General features: G+C 37.7%; 1 protein-coding gene across 8 annotated transcripts in view; it reads right to left on the reverse strand.

The window, feature by feature from the left end:
• Positions 1 to 2,416: 2,416 nt before the first annotated feature.
• Positions 2,417 to 27,881, reverse strand: part of dpp6b (dipeptidyl-peptidase 6b) — a 122,807-nt gene continuing 97,342 nt past the window's right edge. For all 8 annotated transcript variants that reach the window (XM_086080085.1, XM_086080104.1, XM_086080076.1 and 5 more), the window contains 23 exons: positions 26,201 to 26,295; positions 26,044 to 26,118; positions 25,897 to 25,949; positions 24,471 to 24,552; positions 21,707 to 21,827; positions 15,145 to 15,299; positions 14,921 to 15,018; positions 14,714 to 14,840; positions 13,338 to 13,376; positions 13,143 to 13,250; positions 12,985 to 13,076; positions 12,859 to 12,906; positions 11,741 to 11,853; positions 10,920 to 10,967; positions 10,759 to 10,857; positions 10,601 to 10,670; positions 8,377 to 8,571; positions 8,254 to 8,308; positions 8,083 to 8,185; positions 6,302 to 6,357; positions 6,143 to 6,215; positions 5,969 to 6,042; positions 2,417 to 5,765 (listed from right to left, as the gene is read on the reverse strand). In XM_086080085.1, the coding sequence (XP_085936211.1) occupies positions 5,619 to 5,765; positions 5,969 to 6,042; positions 6,143 to 6,215; positions 6,302 to 6,357; positions 8,083 to 8,185; positions 8,254 to 8,308; positions 8,377 to 8,571; positions 10,601 to 10,670; positions 10,759 to 10,857; positions 10,920 to 10,967; positions 11,741 to 11,853; positions 12,859 to 12,906; positions 12,985 to 13,076; positions 13,143 to 13,250; positions 13,338 to 13,376; positions 14,714 to 14,840; positions 14,921 to 15,018; positions 15,145 to 15,299; positions 21,707 to 21,827; positions 24,471 to 24,552; positions 25,897 to 25,949; positions 26,044 to 26,118; positions 26,201 to 26,295 (2,126 nt within the window). In that variant the 3' untranslated portion in view covers positions 2,417 to 5,618. The remainder of the gene's footprint in view (positions 5,766 to 5,968; positions 6,043 to 6,142; positions 6,216 to 6,301; positions 6,358 to 8,082; positions 8,186 to 8,253; positions 8,309 to 8,376; positions 8,572 to 10,600; positions 10,671 to 10,758; positions 10,858 to 10,919; positions 10,968 to 11,740; positions 11,854 to 12,858; positions 12,907 to 12,984; positions 13,077 to 13,142; positions 13,251 to 13,337; positions 13,377 to 14,713; positions 14,841 to 14,920; positions 15,019 to 15,144; positions 15,300 to 21,706; positions 21,828 to 24,470; positions 24,553 to 25,896; positions 25,950 to 26,043; positions 26,119 to 26,200; positions 26,296 to 27,881) is intronic.

The following is a 27,881-nucleotide window of genomic DNA, read 5'->3' on the forward strand; positions in this document are numbered from 1 at the left end:
GTAAATTAAGGTTAACATTTCTAATTAGGGTTGTAAATGACTGATGCGGTTTCAAAGTAAAGTTTTAAATTAGGCTTAAGGTTTCAAAGTATGGTTAAGGATTCAAATCAGGGTTGTAATTAGAGTCAGGGTTTTAAAAACTAGAGTTAGAGTTTCAAACTAGGGTTAGGTTTTCAAATTAGGGTTTTAAACTGGTGTTATTGTTTCAAATTAGATTTTTAAACTATAATTGGGGGTTCAGATTTGGGCTTTGAACTATGGGTCAACTGAATTTACCCGTAAAGTGTTCCGACCAAGATCATTTATAATTTAATAATTAAGAGATTAAAATGCTTAATTCTAATACTCACAGGAGACTACTAATTAATCTGAGTTTGTATTTATTTATTTACCACTCACACCACTACCTCATTTGAAACCCTCACCAAAGTTGGAAACCCAACGTTGAAAATGTTAACCTTGAAACCCCAATTTGAAAAAACAACCATAGTTTAAAACCCTAATTTCAAACGCCCAACCATAAACTAAAACCTTAATTTTACACTGTTTGAATTTCCATTTTGAAACTCTAACCGCAGTTTAAAGCCCTAATTTGAAAACGCTAACCTTGTTTAAAACGATCCTATTCCCGGGGGTCTTTGAAGGCACCTTAAGCCTGCCTTGCGTGAGAGCGTGATGTGTGATTGGAGGAGAATGAGGAAGCGAGCGGGTAAAAGGCATGGACTTGTATATGAATATTCATGTGCGTCCGTAGAGAAAAGGTTTATTGTTGTTGCTGTTAAAGTCACGTATGCTGTCGTTGATTGTGGCCGGCTGTAACCTGATGAGCAGGTGCAAATAAACTTTATAAATAGAGCTGCATCGCTTTGGGGACTTTTGCTTTGTCATTTTGTTTATAATGCTTCAGACGTCCACTAGAGTGCGATAGTTTTCCGTACCAAAATTTGACTCCACCATCGAAGATGGCAAAATTAGGGATTGAGTGGCTGAAATGACATCAAAATGGTCCGTTTTATAACCTCGGGTAAGTAAAAATAATCACCTGTTAATGTGCGTGGCCTGATTTTGAAATTAGGGTTTCAGATTATCATTGTTAATTATTATTATTTTAATTAAGATATGGCGAGGGTTTCAATTTTCAATGTAGGGTTTTAAACTAGGGCTGAGGTTTCAGAGTAGGAGTTCAAACACGGGGCACAATTCTTAAGAGTGGCTATAAAATTAGTTTTAAAAAATCCAACTGTCAAAATGCATTATCTCAGTTTTCAAAGTGAGCTTTCAAACCAGGGGTTTAAAAATCTGAATTTTAAATTTAGGTTACAGATTGAAAATAGGGTTAGAATTTCAAATTAGGGTTATGATAGTGGCTATAAAATGACACCTTAAAATATTAAACTATCAAAATGTGTGACCTTAGTTTCAAAGCAGATTTTCAAATTAGGGTTTTAAAAATATGGTTAGGATTTTAAATTTAGGTCACGGATTCTAGGATTAGGTTTGGGGTTTCAAAGTAGGGTTTTGAACCAAGAATAGGGTTTCCAATGTAGGTTTCAGAGTAGTTCATGGGATTCAAACCAGGGTCACACTTCATAAAAGTGGCTATAAAATTCCGAGTTAAAACATCCAACTGTCAAAATGCGCGACCTCAATTTTCAAATTTTCAAAGGAGCGTTTTAAATTAGGTTTTCAAATTAAGGTTAGTGATTCAAAGTAGTTTTGAACTAGAGTTGGGGTTTCAAAGTTTAGGATTTCAAACCAGGGTCACATATTATATAAGTGGCTATAAAATTGTTGTTTAAAAAAATTAAACCTTCAAAATGCGTGAACTCAGTTTTCCAAAGGAAGGTTTCAAACTATGGTTAGGGTTTCAAATTAGGGGTTTAAACTAGGGTAAGCACTTCAAAGTACGGTTTCAGAGTAGGAGTAGAGTTTCAATTTATAACAGTGGCTGTAAAATTACAGGTTAAAAACAATTCACCTGTCAAAATGCGGTACCACTATTTAAATTACAGCTTCAAATTAGGGTTTCAAGCTATGGGATTCAGAGTAGGGTTTTAAACTTGGGTTTCAAAGTAGGGTCTCAGAGTCGCGGTAAGGTTTCTAACGAGGATACAAGTGGCTATAAAATTACAGGTTAAAACATTCAAGTTGTGATTTGATCAAGGTTTCAAATTAGAGTTTCAAACTAGGGTTAGGGTTTCAAATTAGGGTTAGGGGTTCAACGCACGATTTGAGAGTAGGAGTAGGGTTTCAAACCAGAGTCCTAATTTATAACAACGGCTAGAAAATTCTGGGTTAAAATAATTTGTCAAACTGTCAAAATGTGTGACCTTGGTTTTCAAAGTATGGTTCGGGTTTCAAATCAGGATTTCAGTGCATGATTACAAAGAAGAAAAAAATGAAGCCGCCAAAAAGGTATGGTTCAAAATGCTTTATGTACAAGTTGCACATACAACATAAAGACTCAAACAATGTCTTATTTTATACACTTTGTACATCAGCTGACAAACCACTGACACTAAATAATTTGACTGGGAGAGGGGGGGAGAGAGAGAGAGAGAGAGAGAGAAAGAGAGAGAGAGAGAGAGAGAGAGAGAGAGAGAGAGAGAGAGAGAGAGAGAGAGAGAGAGAGAGGGAGAGAGAGAGAGATATTTAGCCATTTAGCACACAAAAGTAATTCACAACATAATAAGACTTCAACATGGAGATAAGCTACTGTTGTAAATGGACATTTATAAACCAGTAGAATATCTTCCACGCTGTAAAATGTGTTTTTCTTGCTCACAAACAGAAAAAAAAAAGTCATATTCCTTCACTTCCATTGTCAAGTGGGCTTCTAACATTGAACGTTCGCCCACTTTTAAGGCACGGTGACTAAAGAACAACAACAAAAGTGCACGCTACGGAATATATATATTTTTTATGTACATTTGATGGCCTACAACGTTGTGCCTTTGATTTGTCAAATTGCCGCAGCCACGCAAAAGTACGAAGGAGTATCAGGGCCACCCTGAAAATAAAAATAATTTATTACCAGATTAGCATCCATTTTCTATAGCGCTTATACTCATTAGGGTTAGCTAAGTTAGTAGTTAGTTAAACTAAGCTAATCGCAGTACATAGTCGGGAAATGTGTCGAGAAAAAATTGTTTACGTTAACAATTGTATTAAATGTATGGAAAGGATGTTTTTTTTTTCTTTTAGTCAGAAAGTTAAAATTTCAAAATAATGCACTGCTGGCCAAATCAATGAATTAAATTATTAATAAATATAATGAAGCATTATTTGGTTCTGTTTTTCATGCTTTCTGGAAAAAAAAATACTTGGGCCATTACGATGAGGACGATAAGTTGTAAATTGTCAAACATGTACAACTTTATTCTTGAAAATCTAAACTTAAAAAAAACCCCTTTACTTTCATAATATATATTTTTTAAATTAATTATTATTTTTCTTTTCAGTTTCTCCTTAATACTCCCGTGTACAAAAGACACACAGCACTAATTGGGCGGAAAACACTAAACAGAGAGTACTACCGTACTTGTGATCACAACAACCAGTAACTCATTGGCAAGGTCATCAGAAACTGGCAGTTCAGTCTCCATGTAGATAGGGGGCGATATTTTGTGCTGAAAAGTGCTGGTTTCCTGCAGACGTCTCGTCAGTCCTTTAACTGCTTCATCGTATACCAAATCATGGAACGCAGAACATGTGCTCGGTCCTGTCTATTGAATAATAGCCTGCTTTTATTTTTAATGTATACTTTCAAATCAAACTCGTCCACCACAAGATTAGGTACACCTAATAATGCTCAGTTTTGATTGACGTGGGTAAAAAGTACAGGTAGAGTATTAGTTTGAAAGGGGAAGTCAACCCCCCTCCCCCCTTTTTTGTTGTTGTTGACAATATGTTCTATGCAGCCGCACTAGCCTAAATATGTTATTCTGTTTAATATTGCATTAGTGGAATATAAGTGAAGCAGCAAAATCCAGCCATTTTTATCCATCTCCGTGGGCGGCCATTTTGCCACTTGCTGTTGACTGAAGATGACATCAATGTTGCTCAGGTCTCAGGTAACAACCAATCAGAGTGCAGCTTCAGAAAACAGGCGAGGTGCTTTTCAATTTATAAACAGTGTTCCATTGACCACCAACGAAGCCTCACATTACACTATAGTTACTAGGGGTGTGGCAAAAAAATGGATTCTCATAAGAATCGCGATTCTCATTTAGTACGATTCAGAATAAATTTTAAATGTCCCAAAATCGATATTATTTAAATTATTTTATACTGACTTGCCTTTATTTGGAGCACTGTTTATGTTGTACCCGATTTGGCCACTGAGGGGCAGTGTGGTTTCACACGGTCGAATACACTGTTAAGTTGTAGCCACATTAGAGAGTAAAAGGAAAAAGTCACGATCAGTGTGAAGCCGTTCTTTTGAGTGATAAAAGTGCTGCGAGTAGCACGCTAATGCTAATTAGCGAGTCAGACTGGAGTAGATCCTTACAATTCCTTGCACATCTATAGATTGAAGCAAATATCATTGTCAAATCAAATCATTTTGAATATCAATCGAAAATCGATTCTGAATAAAATCGCAGACCCAAAAATCTGAATCGAATCGTGAGACATTCAAAGATTCTCACCCCTAATAGCGACACTATGTGTATTTTTCGTAAGTTTCTGAGTTTTTATTTGATTTTATTGTAAATCTGACACTTTATAAAGTTTTTTCTCTGAATCATGCTCCCACCCTCTAAAAAATATATATTTAGACGTGGCCCTAATACGCCGTCATAGTTTTGACTTAAAATAAGTAATTATTTTTAATTTTATTAAAAAAACAAAACCTTTTGCTTGGCAGTCAATCGTTTTGTATTGAGTGCAGGGATGTGAGGTCAGGCTAGGCAAGTAAAAGAGTACAAAAAAATAAATAAATAACTTATGATTACATTAAATTAAGTTACATTTTAAGTCTGTGGTCTGTGCTTTACAGAGTTTAAAAATTTTTTTTTTTACACATCCAATAATTCTCAATGACTTCCATCCATTAAATTGCTGAATGTGCGCATTTCCTGTTCAAATATATGCGCTGGAAGTTTAGAGAAGCATGGCACGATGCATCAACCATTCAGATAATTTTGGTTCAAAACCAAACCTTAACCGTGATAGTTGTTTGTCACTCTGAGGAAAAATATTTGCAACCACAAAAAAAAACACGTCATCAAAACTGAGCATTAGAATGGGCGCAAAATGTGACAGGTTTTTGTTATGGAGTGCATTATTGTAACTAATAATTTTCTCACCGAGTGCATTTTCTGGCCTGTAGGTTGTCAATGAGGTCTTTACAGTTTCCCAGGATTTCCCCATTTCTCCTCACTCGAGGGCGGCGTTAACAACATGTCCAATTCTTAAAAAGCGGCAAGGAGATCTGTTTCACTTTCCCTCTGGTGGGCAGCAGTCAAGGACAGCAGGGAGGGTGGAAGCTGAGCCCCGTCGCAATGTGCGGGTTTGCCACTTCAGACTCGGGTTCGCTTTGTTTTCGTACGCGTTGCATATTGTGCTGTGATAACTGGCCTGGGGGGGGGGGGGGGGGATCGGCTGGTTGATCGGGTTTAGCTGTCGTCCTCGTCCACTTCCTGCTCCTCGTCCTTCACCACTTCGGGTAGTCGGAAACATTCCCCGAAGAAGTTGACCAGCGAGCGGCTCAGGTGCTTCTGGGTGTCTTCGCTGTGCAGGAAGTGACCCTCGTCTGGATAGATCTGATCGGGGAACAACTTTTAAGGATTACAGGCGACTCCTGCTATTTATGATGTCGAGACCAGAGAATCAACATAAACAGACCCATTGGGAGAAAAAACAAAAATGGATATACATTTCTATATATATTTTTTTTTAAATGATGAAAATGAAGACGGTCCATTTGAAACGTCATCAGAAAGCACAACACGCGCATACGTCTCACCTGAAGAGTGTAATTGGCCTTCTTGCTGATTAAATGGTTGATAAACTTGGCCGTGTGCTGAAAGTGAACTTTTTCTATAGACAGAGACAATAACAACACAGTAAAAAAAATAAATAAAAAAAATAATAATAAATAAATATATATATATGATATTCTTTGTAGCGCATTGGATACCGTCTGCGGTGGGGTGGATGATCAAGTACTGCTTCTGCACCAGCTGACCTGCTCTGTGAGCTAAATTGGACATCTGGGGGACACGCACACACAAAAAACGCTCACAGTCATAAACATACTCTTAACCGATGAATGATTTGAAAGACATTAAAATGTTACCGTATATACTCTTGAATCGGTCTTTGAGCCCAGGTATCGTTCGGAAAATGCCGACACTGCGGGAAAAAGGGGGGGAGGGGGTGTAGTGTGTCTTTTACTGTACGGCCTCATGGCAGACATGTTGACGCTTGGATGCTTTTAATGAAATGACTCGCAGGCTATGGATATGCTTGTATTTATTCGTTTTGCACCTTAGATAGATTGAAGTTCAACTTTTCTTTTTCCCCCCATTTATCATTCATCTGCAATAGATAATTTGTCATTTTTACACAATTTATCTTTCATTATTCTTTGTTTAACACATGTTATGTTTAATTATTACAATTCTCAATGACGCGCTCACGCTGGTTCTCAGCAAGACATCCTTCACTACCATTTCACAACACTTCAATGATGACGTCAAATCCACTGTAGGCTCAGTGGCTAGGAGGCGATGGTTTGAATCCCACTTTTAGACCGATTGCAGTTCAAGTCGTCTTTTTATTTATTTATCATTTAGCTACAATTAAAAATTCGCAATTTTCACCTAATTTCTTTTCCAATTGACTTCATAAGCACATGCATTCAAATCTTAGCATTCAGCTTTCAGCATTCCCATGCAATTTCTCCAGAAATTGCACTTAGTCTGTTTTTTATTGAAATTACTGGGATTAAACCTGTAGATCTGCACGTGTTTTTTTTTTGTTTTTTTACAATACATTTGCTAAAATTTTATATTTTGTGTTTGAGCCATAAACAAATACATGCATTAAAGTAAAGAATTTAATAAATGTTTTTGTATCACATTTTGAATATTTGTTCATGTCAAAATATTGGGGTCATTTTTTTTTCCATTTTATGTTATGCAAATAATTAACAGAATAGACAAAAAGTGTGCAGTGGATCAAAAAACATTGAAGACGTCATAACCGGTGCTCTTCAAATTTGGCGGGAAAAAATGTTGATAAAAAGCCTTTTTTATTAAGCAATTAATCGTGATTAATCAAAATTCTAAGATGCGATTAATCTGATTTAAAAAATTGAATCGTTTGACAGCGCTAATTTATATATAAACCCCCAAAATTTATCTGGTTATAAATTTTCTAAATTCATCAACATCAAACATCCATCCAACCTGAGATTTTAATCTGTTAAAATAATCAAATGTTAATCTGATTTGCCTCCATTTACATTATTTTAATTTAATTTAGCAGTTGTATTTGTACGGAAGCGTAATGTATTCACTTGAAAAAAAACAACCACCTCCTGTTTTCTGACAAATATTTTTGTGGCTTTGTTTTTTAGAATATATATTTTTATTATTATTTTCTGTTTTATAGATTTTTTTAAATCAGGTTTTCTGAATTATTTTTGAATATTTTTTTAATGATAGTAAATTAAAAAAAATTAAAAAAACAGAAAAAAATATTCCCCAAAAACTGAAAAAAAATCCATAAAACTGAAAAAAATCCATAAAACTGAAAAAAATGAAAAACAACACTGCAATGCACTTCCGTAATTTTTGCATGTAATAATACATTTCTTTCCTAAATTGTATTTTAATAAATAACTACTATTGACATTTATATATAATATATTCTCTAAACATCTTTAGTAATTAGTTAAAAAATACACCTGTAGACTTACAAAGGCTTACAAAAATTAATGTGATTGCTTCACTATTAAATAAGTAGCGGGGTATGTCAACATTTTTATTTGAGTAGCAATGGCGTTCATATCAAATCGGTTTCACATTGTCTGGCACAGACATTCACGGTTACGCAAATCAAATTGAGTTTTACCATAAAGCTCGAAATCAGTGATGGGCGAGACTGCAGTTCCACATTTAAGCTGAGTGAACTCATCTGAGCTCAGCAGCAGTGTTGCTAAATATCCTCCATAAGCCTGCACGACAAAATCACACGTGTGCATCAGATTGACTTTTCGACTCGCAGAATGGCGTCAAGCGTTACCTTTCCATACACTCCCATGCGAGCTTTATCGATGTACGGCTCTTTGGATATGAACCTGGGAATGACAGCATACATGAACATTTCCTTTAAAAAGAAATACACCCCCACCCCCAAAAGTCGGACCTGAGCGCCTCCAGCTGGTCCCTCTCCTCCATCTTGCCCAACCTCCTGTGCACTTTGTGGAGGAGGTTGGTCCCCTGGAAGCCGCTGCCGTGGCCGTCGAAGCGGATGACGACGGTGCTGAAGCTGCTCACCAGAATGGTGGCCCAGTCCACCTGGAACTGCTCCGTCACCATCTGGCCGCCAGGCGTGCCGTCGCTTTGTTTGGGAGAAGACAACGTTTCGAGCTTCAGACGGGCAATCAAACGATGCACCTTGTGCCTTTTTCTTTTCTGATGCTCTTTCTCAATACTTACTCCAAAAGTAGCAGCAGTCTCAACAAGAACAAAAGGAGGATTAGACTTTACGCAGATCTGATTGGCTGGACTGGATCGGCGGATATTTTGCATTTTTAGTAGATAATGTCATCATTTGCAGATTAATCATGACGTTCTATGCTGTTATCATTAATAAGACAATTTTTCTTTTCCCCAAAAATGTTTTCAAATATTTGAAATAATTTGGGGGTGGTGTCGGGTTCCCCCACATTTTCCATGTATTGAATGTTTATCACGGTTTATGGGAGAATTTTTCGGGTTTAATTAATGTTATCTTTAGAGCTGTCAAACACTACATTTTTTAATCAGGTCAATCCCATGTTAGAATTTTGATGAATCACGATAAAAAAAAAAAAGGCTTTCTTATCAACATTTTTTGCCCGGCAAATTTAAAGAGCACCTGTTATGTGTTCATTTTTTCAGCATGTAATGTTATGAGGATGCACGTGTTCATCCTCCTCTTTTTCCTGATCAGTTAATTACTTACATAATTTAAAATGGGGGAAAAATGACCCCAATATTTTGACATGAACCAAATATTCTGAATGTCATACGCAAACATTTATTAACTGATTTACTTTAATGCATGTAGTTATGCTTATTGCTCAAACACAACCTGTGCTACCACCTTTAACGTAAACATCTGCTGGAGCTAAAGGATAAACACATTGTTTAAATAAAAGCCTTTGCACATCTTCTCATCGGATTGGCAATCGGGGGGGTTTTAAGACACTCTGATCGGCTCAAAAATATAATACTATAATAAAAAATAATATACAGTACAATTAATATTAAAATTGAAAAAAAAAATGGGGGAGAAAAAAAGTCTTAATATGGCAATAAATAAAAAATAGGTTATGAGAACAAAGTTATTTGAAATACAGTATGACATAAAAGTAGGGATTTAACGATAACGGCAATATCGCGATATTAAAACTGCCACAATATATCTTCGTCATCATGTCATGATATTAAAAGCAGCACCTCTGCTAAAAAAAAAGTCAGGTTGATTTCCATTTGTGCAGTTCTAGCACCCTCTGGTGGCTAGTTTTTTTTGGGCAGTTTAATTTTCATAAGGGATGTTTAGGCCCTTCTATGTTTAAAAAATACGCTAATGGTCAGATGAAGGGGAACGTAATATGCCTGTGAACCGAGTCGAACCGAGATATGTGCTTGCATTAGCAAGTAAGTGCCAAAATATGAAATGTTATTACAGAATGTAGGTTGTTTATATACATTGCTGTAATGTACAAAAACTCAATGTTGTGGTTTTTTTTTTAGTATGAGCTCTTTCTCTCTTTTTTATTTTATTTAATTTTTTTTACAATATTGTGACCTTTTTTGGTATCGCCCCACAATATCGTGATATTGTATTGTAATGTTTGGATATTGTTACATCCCTACATAAAAGTCAAACTTTAATGAGGAAAGTGAATTTAAAAAAATACAACAAAAAAATACAGTCTAAAATTGTTTTTGTTTGTTCTTGTAAAAAAAACAGGAGCATATTCCTGAAAAATACACTTGTTCTTGAAAAAAATAATAAAATACTTCATTGCTGTACTAATGCGACTTTTGTGTAATTCGTTGCCATTTGCCATGTGCACATTAAAAAAAAAAAATTGATATGATAATTTATTGCAAATTAATTTGCGGACCTCACGATTTTGGCTCACAAAGTGTCCTTTTCTGGACCCAAGTTTGAGAACACTTAATCTAACATGTCAACTGCCAATTTTCTCCCCCATCATTGTGAAGTCTATCTTTTAAGATGTTCAAAATTGGTACATTGAGCAAACATTGAAAAACACGCGTTCTGCTCCACTCATCTGATCTCGGAGACCTCCGTCTCCCAAACCGGAGGAGGATAATGTGAGCACATGTAGCCATTTGTGTCTAGTCGTACTTACACCAGCAGCAGTAAGGGGTAATGGGCTGTGTCTACGAATCCAGCTGGCTTCAGAATCTGCATGGTGAGGACTGCAGGACACACACAACAGTTAATGGATTTTTTTTTTGGGGAAGCTCGTACAGTACAGCAGATGTCAATTACACACAAAACACCTACTGTAGTCGTCTATGGTGATGGTCTCATACTCCACTCTGGGCATCTGCATGTTGTTGAACGTGGTGTTGACTCGCTCGTTTGTCTCCACGTCCAGCACCTCTGCGCACAAACATGCGAGTTAAGTTAGTGCAAATATAAAAAGCCCCAGAGAGGAAACTTACTCTGTTTGTCTTCTGTTCTGTAGATGGCCACACTAGGAATGTCAGGCCCTGCCAAGAAGGGTGCACAAACCAAAAGTTGGTTTACAGTATAGACTTATTGGTCACAAAAATAGGGACACATCACTGTCAGCAAAGTATCAATTTGACAATGTGTTTTATTATTGCTGTTGGTAAAAACATTTTTTTTTCAACAGGTCTTATTTTTATTTACAAGTACTAATAACTTTATATTACATACTTTTTTGTACACTTTAATAATGTTACATTGTTACACAATATATGATTAAATATTAAAATAAAATATTAAAATGAATGTTTTTACAAAAATACATTTGTACATTTTACTTTTTTAATTTTTTTATAATTGACTATATTAGTCGATTAAACCATGTAATCAATTGGAGGCCGGCCCACACAAATAAAGAAAATCTGCGTATGATGTCCGTTGAAATGAAGGTTATTTCCTCAAACCCCCCAAATTCTTTAATAAATGCTGCAAAACATTCAATATACGGTTTCCATGAAAAACAGAGGATGGGTTGACAACAACAACCTAAAAAAATGTAACTAAAAGCTAAACATTGTTCCTTCCTGACAAACAAAGATCGTAGAGTGGTTGAGATGTATCCCTTCTTCATGCTTCCTCGACATCAATTACTACTTTCATGTTGGCTAGGTCTTTGGTGACATCTTTCTAAATAGGCATTACAGAAATAACACAATACAGCAAATATCTGTGAATAAGTCCCCCAAAAGAAAAATAATACTGGGGGGGATTACTGTCGTTGTGATAAAAAAGAAGATGATCTAGCTTCACTCACCTTTACAGTTGAGTAGGAAGTAGCGCATGTTGTGACTGAATGACACGTCCACATAGCCGCACTTGAACTGGCAGGATAGGCAGCAGCGGTTGAATGGAGGAATCGTGTCTGTGCTGTAAAAGGCCATTGTACGCACGTGACTTAATGCGACTTGCACACTACACCTGCTGTACATACAATAATGGCACTAGCTTAGCATAGCATAACATAACATGAGTTTGCATAGCATAGCATTGCATAACATAAGTTAGCATAACATTACGTAGCATTTCATAGCCTAACATAACCTAGCAAAGCATAGCATAAATGTAACATAGCATAATAGCATAGCATAACATAACATGAGTTTTCATTACATAGCAGGGCATTGCATAGCATAACATACATAACATGAGTTTGCATAGCATAGCGTTGCATAACATAACATAACCTAGCAAAGCATAGCATAAATATAACATACCATAATAGCATAGCATAACATAACATGAGTTTGCATTACATAGCCTAGAAAATATAACATAAGCATAACATAGATAACATGAGTTGGCATAGCATAGCATAACATACATAACACGTGTTTACATAGCATAGCATTGCATAACATAAATTAGCATAACATAACATAGCATAGCCTAACATAACTTAGCAAAGCATAGCTTAATATAGCATAGCAAAGCATAGCATAACATGAGTTTGCATTACACAGCATAGCATAGCATAGCATAGCATAGCATAGCATAGCATAGCATAACATACATGCTATGAGTTGGCATAGCATAGCATAGCATAACATAACATAACATAACATAACATGAGTTTGCACAGCATAGCATTGCATAACATAACCTAGCATAAATATAGCATAGCATAGCATGACATAACATGAGTTTGCATTACATAGGATAGCATAGCATAACATAAGTTAGCATAACATAACATAGCATTGCCTAACATAAACTAGCAAAACATAGCATAAATATAACATAGCATAGCATAGCATAACATAACATAAGTTAGCATTACATAGGATAGGATAGCATAGCATACCATACATAACATGAGTTTGCATAGCATAGCATAGCATAGCATAGCATAGCATAGCATAGCATAGCACCTACCTGTACAAGTGTCTCCTTTTGGGGTCATCCTCTGTGCTTAGGAAGTATCTGGAAAAAAAAGAAGAAAAGACCAATTGAGCGCCGATAAGCCTGCCATTGCAAACGTTAGTAAGCCACCAAACTGACATGAGGTTCCTCTGGTGATTGTAGGCCAGAATGTTGGTGACGTCCCAGTCTCCCGAGGTCAACGACTGAAGGATGTCTGCGCTCGTATTAGGCTAAGACAGGACAAAACATCAACACTGAAACTGTGAGAAAAAAGATCAGATCGCGGGAAAACATACCATGGAGGTGGACATAGAAATGTGGAAGAACTTCCCCCTCCCGCCCTGAGGAATCGCTCGTGTGAAGAAGAACTTGTGTCCGTCGTGTGAAAAAAGCGGCGCTTCGTTCTGTAGTGAGTCGTGAGGATAACATTGTTTGCGTGTTTACAGTGCGTACATTTTTATGTATACACACAGCAGATGTTTGACACCTACCTGTCTGTGTAACCAGTTCGTGCTCTCATCTTCATGTTTCTAAAAGTCACATTAGAATATAAAACATGTCAGTAGTAACAAACATATTGGTCAACAAACAAACATAAAATTGTGTAAAACATATTTATAATAATTTTCTGGAGGTTTCCGTCTTCAATTCCGCTTATCCGGGGTCGGGTCGCGGGGGCAGCAGCTTTAGCAGGGAAGCCCAGACTTCCCTCTCCTCAGCCACTTCAGCCAGCTCCTCCGATGGGATCCCAAGGCGTTCCCAAGCCAGCCGTGAGACGTAGTCTCTCCAGCGTGTCCTGGGTCGTCCCCGGGGCCTCCTGCCGGTAGGACATGCCCGGAACACCTCCCCAGGGAGGCGCCCAGGAGGCATCCGAACCAGATGCCCCAGCCACCTCAACTGGTTCCTCTCAACGTGGAGGAGTAGCGGCTCGACGCTGAGTCCCTCCCGAATGACCGCGCTTCTCACCCTATCTCTAAGGGAGAGCCCGGCTACCCTGCGGAGGAAACTCATTTCGGCCGCTTGTATCCGGGATCTCGTTCTTTCGGTCATGACCCACAGCTCGTGACCATAGGTGAGGACAGGAACGTAGATCGACCGGTAAATTTTCTGGAGGTCTACATTTCAAATTGACCCCAAGAATAATTAAAGATAACAGGCGAGCTAATCATGCAATAACAGACTTTTGGCCACACGGGGGCAGGAGTCAGTCCTTTTAAAATTACATTTTAATTTTAAGATGATGCCATTCTGAATACTGTATCCATCCATTTTCCAAACCGCTAAATCCTCGAGCTCCTTCTAAATATTTTATGCCATTTGTTGGTGGTCTTATTTTTTGGATGAAATTTCTTTCTTTATTTATTTATTTTTAAATTTAAAATAATTCTGCCAATTTTGCATGCATCTTAACCTTTTTTAGGGCTCATAAAGGGGCTTGCATTTCATTAGATTTTTTTTTCGGCCTCATAATCTAGAAATGTATTCCATAAAAGGAAATACTGTAATTATGTTACTATTATAGGTTATTTATAGAGACCTCTGAACTGTTATGACTTAAATACAGTACATGGAACTCTGTCTTAAACATTTAAAATATTATGATTGATTTAAACCCCGGATTTAATGTTTTTTTTTTTTTTAAGATTTATCCATTTATTGTAATATACTGGACACATAAATAGAGGGATGTAATAATAACGTTGGTCTTGATTGATTAATTGAGATCCTGGGGACTAATAATAATAATAAAAAATAACAGGGACAGAAGTGACATGAAGTAATCCGAACCAGGGAGTATTGAAGGCGATTTTTCCACATCCCACCAAAAATCTGACTGCCACATTTCCCACTCTGCAAAATGTTTCACCTTAATGCAGACACCTGTGGTGGTCTCACACAACGTCAATATGGAGTTGTTCTGAGCTCTGTTCAGCCAGTTGACAGCCAGTTTGGTGCTGGTGGCCCATTTGACCATGGTGATGTAATATTCTCTCCTGGAAAAGCCAACAAAGACCATGCAGGGAGAGTCTGGACTAGCTTTCCATACTTAAGCACATTCATGACGGGCTCTCACCCGATTCGGGGGTCATCGGGTTTCTTCATGATCACGGTGTGCAGGGGTCCGTTGAGGCTCACCACTGACAGGTGCACCACGGGATTTTCCTCTCCAGCCTGCAGAGGCCAAAATGAAAGCAGATACGTCCGTTTGGGTTTCAGGTGCGACACCAAAAGCCACGCGTGCTACTTCCTGGTTTGACTGAAAAACAACAACGTCAGCATGTTAGTGTCACGAGTTACCTTTGGGTAGTGGTATTCCAAAGTGTTGGGATAGGGCGTCCCTGTGAAGAAGGGGACTTCCATCTTTGGCACCAGCGTGTCGTTGATTGTCATGTAGGCCAGACGCAGGCCGTCGGGAGACCACCAGTGGGCAGCGTAGCTCTGCAGGATCTCCTCTGGGCAAAAATAAACACAACAGGACGTCAAGGATAAACAAATGATGGGAATTGATTTGAAATGAATGAATGAAAATGTTATGTCATATTTTTCCTGTTTTCTCTTTGCTAGATCTTATTTAGATTTAATATTTTCAAGTGGACGGTGATAATAATAATTTACATATTTTAAATGATGGGAATATGTTCAAGTGTAGCAACATTTAAATATTTTGAGAAAATGTAACTGCCTATACTGGAAAAAAAAATAGGGGTGTCAGGTGATTAAAAGTTTTAATCTTAACTCATTCACTGCCATTGACGGCTATAGGCGTTAAAAATTCATTTGAACTATTTCTATTTAACATTTTTTTCCCACTTTTGCTAACATACTCTTGTTAGCACAAGTGGGAAAAAAAACTAGATTTTTTTTTGTACATTCAAAACCGATATAAAATTTATGATTAATCGTTAGTTAACTAGTGAAGTCGTGATTAATTACAATAAAAAGAAAATTATTATTAAAAATAAGGGGCGTCAGACAATTAAAGTTTGTATTCATAATTAATTGCATGACTTCAATAGTCAAATGTTATATCTGTTAGAAATGTACTAGGTTTTCATAAAAAATCAAATGAAAAAAATGTAAAACTAATAGAAAAAGTTCACATGAATTTTTGACGTCTATAGTTGTCAATGGCAGTGAATGAGTTAATTAATCGCCTGATTTCAATAGTTAACTCACGATTAATCGCAAATTTTATATCTATTCTAAATGTAAAATAAAATATTTTCATACTCCTGTGAACATAAAAGTGGAAAAATGTTAAACTAAGAAATATGGCTGCATCTTTAAGTCATTGATACAGTACTTCTATAATAATTCATAAAATAGAGTTCAAATTAAAAAGGTGAATTTTAATATTATTGAAAATGTCAAAGAAATTTAACAATTAAAAAATACACAATATATATTGCAAATGGAAAACTTCAAGAGGTCACTGACGTGGTACCCGTGGGCACCAGGTAGCCCCCCCCCCCCTCCCCCCAAGGATCTCTTGAGCTGGTCACGGGCCAGTTCTAAGAATAGCTCACCAGTTATGGGATATTGCGATTTCCTAGGAATGTTGTAGAATGCGAGCACTGGCAGTAAATTCTAGAATTAAAGTGTTGCAGATTGATTAGGGACGGACGGGCGAGTACCGATAGCGGGTATCATATTGGGCCGATACTCAGCCTTATTTGAAGGTATGGGTACTCTTCTCTTGTGGCCATTTTACGACCAAGAACTAGAAATTAGAGGAATAGAAAATTGCCATAAATTGCATGCAATTTTTGGAAAATGCTATATTGACATATAAGGTCTTTCTTTAAACGTGTCTGTCATTGGATTTTTTTGGGGGGGAAATGTATGCCTAAAAAGTACTAGTGGTATTGGTATGAGTACTGGTGACTACTTAAGTATTGAGTACTAGTACTGGTATTTGTCTGGAAAAAAAAAGGTCTTGAACATCCCAGGGTTTTTCCCGTGTACAAAATTCAGAAGCGGCTACCTCCACCTTATTTGCTCGCCACCTCCAGCCCAAGTGACTGATCATGAATGAACGCTCTAACATGATAATAGTCATATTCTTATTATTAAAACATGGAATTATGATATGTTACCTGTAAAAAATGAAAGTGAGTCAGTTGATTTTACTGAATAAATGCACATCATGGCGCATGGTCAAGATTAGGGATGTTTTTTCCTGACCGATACGCAACTCCTGAGCAGTTACCGCTACTGATAGCAAATACCGATACCACTAGTAAATAAAACTCCCCACCCATAAATGACAGAGGATTTTAAAGAAAGACCTGCATATCCCAATATATATTTTTTATTTTAAATTGCATGAAGTTTCATATATATTTTCTCATTTCTTGTCCCTGATCATAAAACGGCTCAAGTATGGTATTGGTACCGACATCATATATATTAAAATGTAAATTTACAAAATAAATATAAAACTATTTAAAATATAATAATGAATAAACTTGCCAAAAATATATATATATATATACATGGTGCCTTGATCCTTAATTTGCTGTTACAGTACATTAAAAAGTTAAATCCAGCAGGGGGCACTATGGCTTTATGGAAAGCAGCCTGTTGATAGTTGCTCATCATTTGCACGGGATCAAACATCACCAGGAATGATTTGTGTCTTTATTTATGAACATTTTGTGTGTACTAAATAACATAAGACTGGAATGATTTGATATTGGCTATAGTCAGTCGCGGTATTTGCAGCGCATCAGAGTACAGGAACCAATCAGCTCATTCATATGATCTCGGACACTCCGGCACAGCCCTTGCACGTTTCCCTCGATGATGTCTAAAAGTTGCCATCGCAAAATAAAGTGCAAATAAATCACATTTCAAGTGTGCAGTTCAAGGATGAGAGCAGCACGGAGGGACAATACAACCTAACCTTCACTCTCCGCGTGTGTGCGTGCACGCGCGCCAGAATAAACTGCGTGATTTGTATCGGTGCGATAAATCCTTACGAGGCAGCGGGAAGAGTGCCACAAAACAAACCTTAGCACGGTAATGAAAATGGATTACGTCTTCACTTTAGCTTTCTGGGAGCCACAAAAAAAAAAGGAATAATCCTATTAATAAGGACACGATTAGCGCCGACCCCCTCAGCAGTTCAGCTAAATTACAGACGCTCCCTTCATAACTGGCATTTTGTAATTGCATTACACATTCACAACATTCAGTGATTATTATGAAAAGCCCCATGGGAATGATTACAGAAAAGAAGTCGCCATGGGCTGCTTAAATTAACCTCGACGCTTGATCATAAATGGCAGCGGGGTGCGAAAACCCATTAGCAGAAGCCATGTTGAAAAACATTCAATAAAACGAAAACATTTGATAATACATCATCTATTTTTAGATGAGATAAATATTAATGATGAGTAGTGTTGTTTTGTTCAGCTGTGTCGTCTGATCTGTGCCGCCACGGGGCACAACAATCTTTAAGCCCTTTTCACTCTGCACTTGCTCAACATGACAGAATCACGTGCCAACGTGAATGATTGGTTTCCAGCGTGCCCATATTTGGAAGTGAGGAGGTAGCAGCCTACCGGGAAGCAAAAAGAGAAATTCGACAAAATGTATGTTTCATTCTTGCGAAACAAAACCCTGACTGTTAATTTTAAGAACGAGGAGGAGGACAAAAGCAGCAGAAAAAAAACTAATGGCTCGGCGGGGACTTGGATGGTTTATTCATGCCGTTACTTGTAAGTAAGTCTGCAAATATAACACTAATTTAATCCGCTAGCTCTTCTTACAATTCAAGGCGCCTTGAATGGTACTCTTGCTGTGCCGCTTGACTCATTCACTGCCATTGACGGCTATAGACGTCAAAAATTCATTTTATCGATTTCTATTAGTTTAACATGTTTTCTACTTTTGTTAACAAGAGTATGAAAACATATATTTTTTTATTTTACATTTAGAACAGATATAAGATTTGTGATTAATCGTGAGTTAACTCGTGAAGTCATGCAATTAATTACGATAAAAAAATGTAATCCTAACTTTTAATAATCTTTTTTTTTTTTTATCGCGTCAGGCGATAATTTTTTTTAAAAATTGTAATTAATCGCATGACTTCAATTGTTAACTCACAATTATTCATAATTTTTTTATTCGTTTCTAAACGTACAATACATTTTTTTCTAGGTTTTCATACTCGTGTTAACAAAAAGGGAAAAATGTTAAACTAATAGAAATAGTACAAATGAATTTTTGACGTTAATAGCCGTCAATGGCAGTGAATGAGTAAAGAAACAACCAGAAAAAGACAAGAAAACCCGATAGTAACGGAAACTAACGAAAAAAACAAAAATTCAAAAGACAATATCATTAACAAAATAAAATAAAAACAAAAATACTTTTTTTAAAGCGAAAAAACTAACTGAAACTACATTTCATGTTTACAAAACTAACTAAAACTAACTATAATTATAGCAAAAATGTCCTTCATTTTAGTCTTTGGTAACTAATGCATGAGCCTTTGGGGATGATTTTAAATGTGATTTTGAAAGTGTGTCACGCAGAAGTGACGTCATCTAGCAGCAGCCAATAGAAAAGCATCTTCAGATGACGTCGCTCCGAGGCAACAATTTTGCGTACTTGACTTTTGGCTCGGCTCGCCTGCCTTTTTCCATTCAGCCGAAATGTAACATTAGGTAAGAAATGCGTTACTTTTTTATTTTTACCATATTTATAAAAAAATATAGTGCACAATACACCTTTTTAAAAAAACAAAACAAAAACAAACAAACCTAAAACTAATACTGAAAATTATTAAAACTAAACTAAAACTAAGCATTTTTTAAATTACTAAAGCTAATAAAAACTAACAGAGCCGCCCTGAAAACTAATTAAAACTAACAAAATTTATGAAAGAAAACTCAAAACTAACTAAAATGAAAATTCCAAAACTATAATAACCCTGTTTAAGACGGGTTTTAAAAGTGGATAGAGAGGAAGATTGCTTAATATTTAGCCAAAGGGCGGGACCGGAAAAAGGCTTGATCCCCTTTGAGCCTCCGTTTTGTCCTCTGTACCTCCAGTTGTGTCCGGTCTGCTGACCGGAGGCACCGACCGGGCAGGTGTGGAAGGGTGCAGCAACTCACAGATGTAAGGTCGGGCAAGACCATTTAGAGATTAACAAACAAATAAAATAATCTTAAAGTGGACAGTCATGAATGAATTAAAAGTGTTTCACCATAAAAACAGTGCCAGTCAGGTCAGTGTCACAAAACGTGGAGGCCAGGTGAAGTGGCTGACAATCAATGCTTACCGTACGAGTATCACTTGCAAGAAGAGGAACTTGAAATCTTTTACAAAATGAATTTAACCGTGAGCACGTTTCTGCACCGCTGACTGAAACACTTTCAAAAGCACTCCAACTCCTGGATTGGCAGACCGGGGGGGTGGTCCCCCTTTTTAAGAAGGGGGACGGGAGGGTGCGTTCCAACTGTGGCTGTGGATCACAATCCACAGCCTCCCTGGTAAGGTCTATTCAAGGGTGCTGTAGAGGAGGGTCCGTCGGGAAGTCGAATCTTGGATTCGGGTTGACCGTGTCCCTCGAAGAGTCCTGTGGGGGGTGCTTCGGGGGTACGGGGTACCGAGCCCCCTAATACGGGCTGTTCGGTCCCTGTACGACCGATGTCAGAGTTTGGTCCGCATTGCCGGCAGTAAGTCGGATTTGTTTCCAGTGAGGGTTGGACTCCGCCAAGGCTGCCCTTTGTCACCGATTCTGTTCATAACTTTTATGGACAGAATTTCTAGGCGCAGCCGAGGCGTTGAGGGGGTCCGGTTTGGTTGCATCTCTACTTTTTGCAGATGATGTGGTGCTTCATCAAGCCGTGATCCCCAACTCTCGCTGGAGCGGTTCGCGGCCGAGTGTGAAGCGGTTGGGATGAAAATCAGCACCTCCAAATCCGAGACCATGGTCATCAGTCGGAAAAGGGTGGAGTGTCCTCTCCGGGTCGAGGATGAGATCCTGCCCCAAGTGTTCAAGTATCTTGGGGTCTTGTTCACGAGTGAGGGGAGGTTGGAGCGGCAAATCGACAGGCGGATCGGTGCAGCGTCTGCAGTGATGTGGACGCTGTATCGGTCCGTTGTGGTAAAGAAGGAGCTGAGCCGAAAGGCAAAACTCTCGATTTACCGGACGATCTACGTTTCTACCCTGACCCATGGTCAAGACCTGTGGGTCGTGACCGAAAGTACAAGATCCCGAATACAAGCGGCCGAAATGAGTTTCCTCCGCAGGCTATCCGGGCTCTCCCTTAGAGATAAAGTGAGAAGCTCGGTCATCCGGGAGGCACTCAGTGTCGAACCGCTACTCCTCCGCGTTGAAAGGAACCAGTTGAGGTGGCTCGGGCATCTGGTTCGGATGCCTCCTGGACGCCTCCAGGTGTTCCGGGTATGTCCCACCGGCGGGAGGCCCCGGGGACGACCCAGGACACGCTGGAGAGACTACGTCTCTCGGCTGGCCTTGGGATCCCGTCAGAGGAGCTGGCTGAAGTGGCTGGGGAGAGGGAAGTCTGGGCTTCCCTGCTAAAGCTGCTGTCCCCGCGACCCGACCTTGGATAAGCGGTAGATGATGGATGGATGGACAGTAGAGTGTGAAACATATTCTTTCTCCTGCTGTTGCAGTTTGCAGGGTAAAGAATTGTACTGAATCATCCCGACAGCTGTTCTAATGTTTTGATTCAATTTTAAGCAGTGATGGGAATTCGGTCTCAAAACAATTCAATGCATAACGCTGACGTTAAAACAAGTTCTCATCAGTTCATAGTGTGCAATTGATTTTTTGCTTCTGCTGTCAATGGATGAATGCAAAAGTGCGGTGAAGCGGTACCTTCATAGAGCCAGTCAGCCAGGCCATTGAAGACCACACCCTCTTTTCCGGTGGAAACCAGGCGGATGGTGCGACTCTCGACTGTGGCTCTGTAGTAAATGTTGTTCTCAAATATGAAGATCTGGACATAAGCGCAAGCAAATGGTCAACATCATCATACGCCTGCGTAATCTACCTTGTGAGTATAAAATCAGACTTTGCCAATTGAAAAGAAATAAACTCATCTAATTAGTATTAGCATTAGTATAGTTAAAATGCGATTTATTTCAAGAACACAAAATACATCCACAATCCATGCAGTCGTTTAGGTGCATGCGTTATTGACTATTTTGTCAAATAACACTTTAATTTGCTTTCATTTTCAGCTTTCTCATCACTGTCTCTCTTTTTGAACATCAATATAACCTCACTTTCAGGTGTGTGGCTGATTGCTGCCACAGCGGGGTAATTGCTTGCGCTTTAATGAGGGCGTCTTCATCATGTGTACATCTGATGCTCCACTTCACACACATTTACATGCTGGCGGTGCGCGCCGTGATTAATGCCTCCGTTTCGGATGGGTTTAAAGGCAAATCATTTTGTTGGTGAAGAAGACGGAATAAAAATGGGGGGTAAACAAGTCGGACTGAGACAAAAGACAAGTAGAGCGCAATGTCTCATTTTGAACATAAATGCTTATTAGTGAAGTTTCAGCTAACCGCAGTCTTTTAATGAATTAATAAAGAATGTATTCAGTTAAAAATAACATTTAGAAAGTGGTAGGAACATGAACATATGTTTACTTTATTAAAAAAAAAAAAATAGTTTTTACATTATCATGTGCTTTAAAAAAAAGAAGAAGCTAATTTAAGTTCTGCTAATAGTCCACTAGCTTAACAATAAGTAACAATTGTAGCTTAAAAGAATGATTTCTAAATGCTCTGGCAAGAACATACGATATCTGTGATCGCCCCAGTGACCCCTGGTACTTAAGCTGTGTTTAATATGAATGTTGCGCTACTACTAGCATCAGTGCTAACATTGCTGCGTGCAGTGCTTGTACAAAATGGCTACAGCCGCTACACACTGAAACAAGCTGGCAATATTCATTTCATGACATCATGGAAAGCATTTAGAGCATTTAATTGATATCCATCTTGTGGTGAGTGTAATTTTATGCTCTACGGTATTTCTTTTGAGTAATGTTTTTTTCCCCCTACTGCTGTATGATATTTTCTGCGAACTAATAGGACAATTTTGTGATATCATATTAGTAGGACTAATACATGCTAGTAGGGAGCCAAAATTATAAATAGGCATTTTGGTGCAACTAGCAAGGCCTGGGAGGCTACTAGTAGGACTTAGTTACTAGAGTTACTAGTGCGTGAAGACATTAATTTTACTAGTGCTAAGTGCTGAATTGTCTTGCTAGTGAGGACAAAGCAAGTACTAGTACATGGATCTAAAGCTGGACATCAAGGATATGAAATACCTGGTCAAATAGTTTTTGATATAAAATACGATGCTAACAAATTAGCTTTTAGCATTCACGAATTAGCTTATTTCCTCTTTCCACTTAAACACACGTGCGACCATTATTGATTCGTATTCAGCACGCTGCCTTAAAAGTCAATGACACTTCACAACTACACAGGGAGCCCTGAAGCGAAAAATAATAAAACCTCAGTTGTTCAAATCGGTTTAAAGGCTAGCGGAAGAAAAGTACACAAAGTGGTAATGATCTGGATCCCGCTGACCCGGCATATCAATGAGAGCGTTGAAATGCCAAACGCATGCAAACAAAAAACTAATTGAGCAAACTAGTTCTATTAATCCGCTTGGACCCAGCTCATAAATCAGTGGCCAAAGTGGTTGATGATACACACGCTGACATTCTCACACACACACATGTACGCCAGTCTGGGCCATGTGTTTGGTACCCGTGGCAACAATCCAAATTTCAAATGATTGACTCTGCCACGAGGAGCCATCTGCCGTGTTGGTGCTCAACATCCCCTGTGCGCCCCCTGCAGTCCAGATGGTGAAATGCTTTTGAGAATTCATCTCATATGGACAGACGCCTTTTTTTTCTTTTTCTTTATTAACTGTTCAGGGGTCAATTTCCGCCATTAGGGGGAGATGGGGGGGGAGGTTCCTGTCCACTGTCAGAAGCCCATTTACGAGTGGGGGAAAAAAAGTGTTGTTGTTGCTGTTTTTTAATGTCAGAAGTTCATTTGCGACTGGATTTGTGTTTTGTTTTTCTAGTTGAAGACCTTTTCTATCAGACCTCCATGCGGCGGCGAAGGGTCCGAAGGCTAAGTTTGATATTGTGAGTTTCCTCCAAAACAACAAAAATTTAACAGTTTGTGAATCCACGTCTAAAATAGTCTTGATCACATCCATTATGACCTGCAAAAAATCTCGCCCCCCTTGAACCGTGGCTTTGGCTTTTACTTCATTAAATCAAATGGGCTTCTGGCAATGGGGGGTTTGATAATAATAATAACAACAAAAAACTTTCCCACCCCACAGGCCTCTGACAGTTTCAAAAAACAACAACTCCTTTTTACTGGCGGAAATGGGCTTCCATACGTCACAATACACCAACCACGTGGTTTAAAAAAAAAAAAGGACACAATTTGGACATGTGCACATGCAGGGTATTTAAAAAAGAAAATAAATAAAACAAACAAAATAATCAGGATTCAGCCGTGTAAATCCAGCCAAACAGTATCAGCCCAGCCAGTATTGCGTTGTGTGCAAGTGTGTATGTGTCTGTCCCTACCAGCTGCTGGCCTTTGGGTCCCCATCCAGCAAACTGCAGCACAGCTTCGTGCACTTCGGGAGGGTTCAAGGACCAGGTTTCCCTGCGGAAGATGAACAATAACGCAATCATGTGCACTGGATGCTTTTGATCGCTGTGCTGTGCAACAACACTTTTTTTTGTGCCACTGTTGCTACAATGAGGCTACCATGCAAAGCCTTAAAATGTCTGTAAAGTCAAGTCAGAGATTTATTTCTATAATACATGTAATCAGGGGTGAAAGTGGTTCGAATTTCTTGCCGGAACTCCGTGATTGACAGATTTTTCATAATAATAATAATAATGATTAAAAAAAAAAAACTCCTTTTGGTACAGTTACACAGTACACGCAATAACACACAACAGGTCTTCCACTCCCTTTTGAATAAGGAAAATCGTTAGGTGCGCTTTGTTGAATTTTGCTTGTTTTGTAGCTATTTTATTTTATTTTGTTGTATGTTTATTACTGTTATTGTTTTTTCTTTCTTTTTGGTGTTCAAAAATTGTAATTAATCGCATGACTTCACTAGTTAACTCACGATTAATCTAAATTTTTATATTGGTTCTAAATGTACAGTAAAACAATTCTAGATTTTCATACTCTTGTTAGCAAAAGTGGTAAAAAATGTTAAACTAAAAGAAATAGTTAAAATTAATTTTTGACGTTTATAGCCGTCAATGGCAGTGAATACTTTTTTTTTTTAAGAAAAAACAAAAAAAATTGGGGCGTCAGGCAATTAAAGTTTTTAATTATAATTAATCACATGACTTCACTAGTTAACTCACGATTAATCACAAATTTTATATTGGTTCTAAAAATTATAGGTTTTCATCCTCTTGTTAGCAAAAGTGGGGATTTTTTTTTAAACTAAAATAAATAGTTCAAACGAATTGCAGTGAATGATTTTATTTTATTTTTTTAAAGAAAAGATAAAAAATTCGGGGGCGTCAGGCAATTAAAGTTTTTAATCATAATTAATCGCGTGACTTCACTAGTTAACTCGCGATTAATCACAAATTTCATATGTTTTAAATGTGCAATAATTTGTTAACAAAAGTGGGGGGGAAAAAGTTAAACTAATAGAAATAATTCAAAGGGATTTTTTACGTTTATAGCCGTCAATGGCAGTGAATGAGTTAAGGATATAAATAAGTAACATAAATTAATAAAAATACATGGTGCACATTGAAATGGAATATACTTTGAAGATAACATTGACTTTTTTTAATTGCTTGGACCGAGTTGCTTCAGTAGGTGCAGCCGTGATAGATACCCATTTTGATCATGTAACCATTATTTTATTTTATTTTTGGCCTGAATTGTCCCCCCCTCGGAATTCTGTCAGGTCAGGTCATACGTGCGCGTGAAGACCAGTATAAATAAATAAATATAGATAAAATGTCTTACTGTGTTACAAGGCTGTAAATAATGTACTTGGCCACATAGGAGTGTTGGTAGATCTGCAGAAATAAACAAGATGACAACCAAATGCTCAGAAAAATCAGAAAAAAAAAAGAAAATCTGCAGTGGAAGGAAAAATGCTGACGTCCTCACCAGTTTTAAGTCAAAGGCAAAGAGCACTTGCTGCAGGTCAGGTGACACTTGGTACCTGGCGGCCTTAGATCTTTCCTGGAAGGAACAGAAGACAGAAAAAAATACAGGAAATGACAACTCAACCGTGTTCCAAGTGAGACATTTAAGGTGGACTCACAAACATCTGGTTTGACACGACAACACGTTTCTCCTCCGTGTCCACATTAAGCTTGACGACGTCGCCTTCCCTTGTACGATACAGCAGCTCATTACCTGCACCAAGGAAGAAAAAAAAAAACACATGCTCATGGTGACATCATTCACTTTTCATTTCTCCAGATCAGGCTTGCAAAATGCTCTCAAGGGGCAAAACTGATCATCATTTGTGGAGGAGGTAAAATATAAATAAATAAATAAATAAATAAAATAAAAATATACTTTTTTTTATAAAAATAAAATAAAATGAAATAAAAAATAGTTACAAAAATTAATAAAAAAATTATTAAACAAACAAACAAATAAATAAAAATAACACAATTAATTTTTATTATTTTTTAAATAATTAAACAAAATGACTTGGCTGTACTTAAAAACATAATAAGCATAGTTAAAATTAGGGCTGGGTATCAATTCTAATTTCCTCAATCGATTCGATTCTCTTCACTTCAATCCGATATGGAATAATTATGGCGCTTGAAGTCTTCTTAAATATCAATAAAAACTCTACAAACATTAAATTCAAAATTAAATTTTGCGGAGGAAGTAACTGGTGAAATGATTTAGTTTTTTTTTTTTTTTAAATGGAAGTAGCACGTGTTATAATCACTTAAATGTTACACAAACATTGGCATCAGCAAGGATGAGATGAAAATATGTTCATGATTCTAATACAATATAGTAATTGTAAATATAAATTAAATTAAAAGTACAATAAGTCAGGTCTTTCATAATTGTAAGTAAAAAAATTCGGCCTATATTCTTTTTCTATTCTATATTCGTCGAAAAGCGATATATATAAAAAAAAACGATTCATGATTTTATGAATCAATATTTGGCTCGAAAAGGAAAATCAATTCAATATCAATTATTTAAACCCAGCCGTACTCAAAATGTCAATGTTTATATTGTCTCCATCCACTCATAAGTTCTTTGAGCAACAAACTGTGAAATGTTGGAGTTGATATAAGAGGTAAAGAAGATCTCCAGAGTTATCAAGCAGATGTATTTCACAGTCTAAAATTGCTCACATTCATGGGATTAAATAGACGACTTAGTGCTCTTAAAATAATGAAGTCAATCCTTTTCACACTGGCGGATGTGAGATGAAGGGTCAGGCAGAGTAGCAGCGATTGTTCCGTTTGCCAAACTTCCATTCTGTTTGTACTTAAAAGTAGATTTGCATAAGATTAAGGGAGATTAAATCCCAGATGTTGCCGAGTGCAATATCTTAGTTAGAGCACATAATGTTGCGCTATCATTTAAGAAGCAGTGGCTGTCTTGTCCTTGTTACTAAACACTTTTCCGATGTCTTGACGCCGGAGGTGATTCCAAAGACGAGTGAGGCAAGAAGCGGCCCAGCGGGGATCGGTGACGCGCCGGCAAAAATATTGATGAGGACCGCTGAGGAGTGAGCGCATCCGACCGGGCTGCTTATCGGAAGGTCATTAGGCCCAAATGGGACTGGATTGCTTTAAATGGAGATACGAGAAGTGATGTCGCCATGATTTCGTCAGGCACACAGAATGCTTTCAGCAGCTTCATGAATAAGGGCGTCGCTGATGCTTGTCACGTATTCATATGTCGCTAATATAGGAAATGTATGATTTTTTATTTTATTTTTTTAAATAACAGTAAGCAAA

The sequence above is a fragment of the Leptonotus elevatus genome, chromosome 1 (assembly GCF_054856555.1).
Source record: "Leptonotus elevatus isolate MCC_2025b chromosome 1, RoL_Lele_1.0, whole genome shotgun sequence".
Classification (NCBI taxonomy): domain Eukaryota; kingdom Metazoa; phylum Chordata; class Actinopteri; order Syngnathiformes; family Syngnathidae; genus Leptonotus; species Leptonotus elevatus.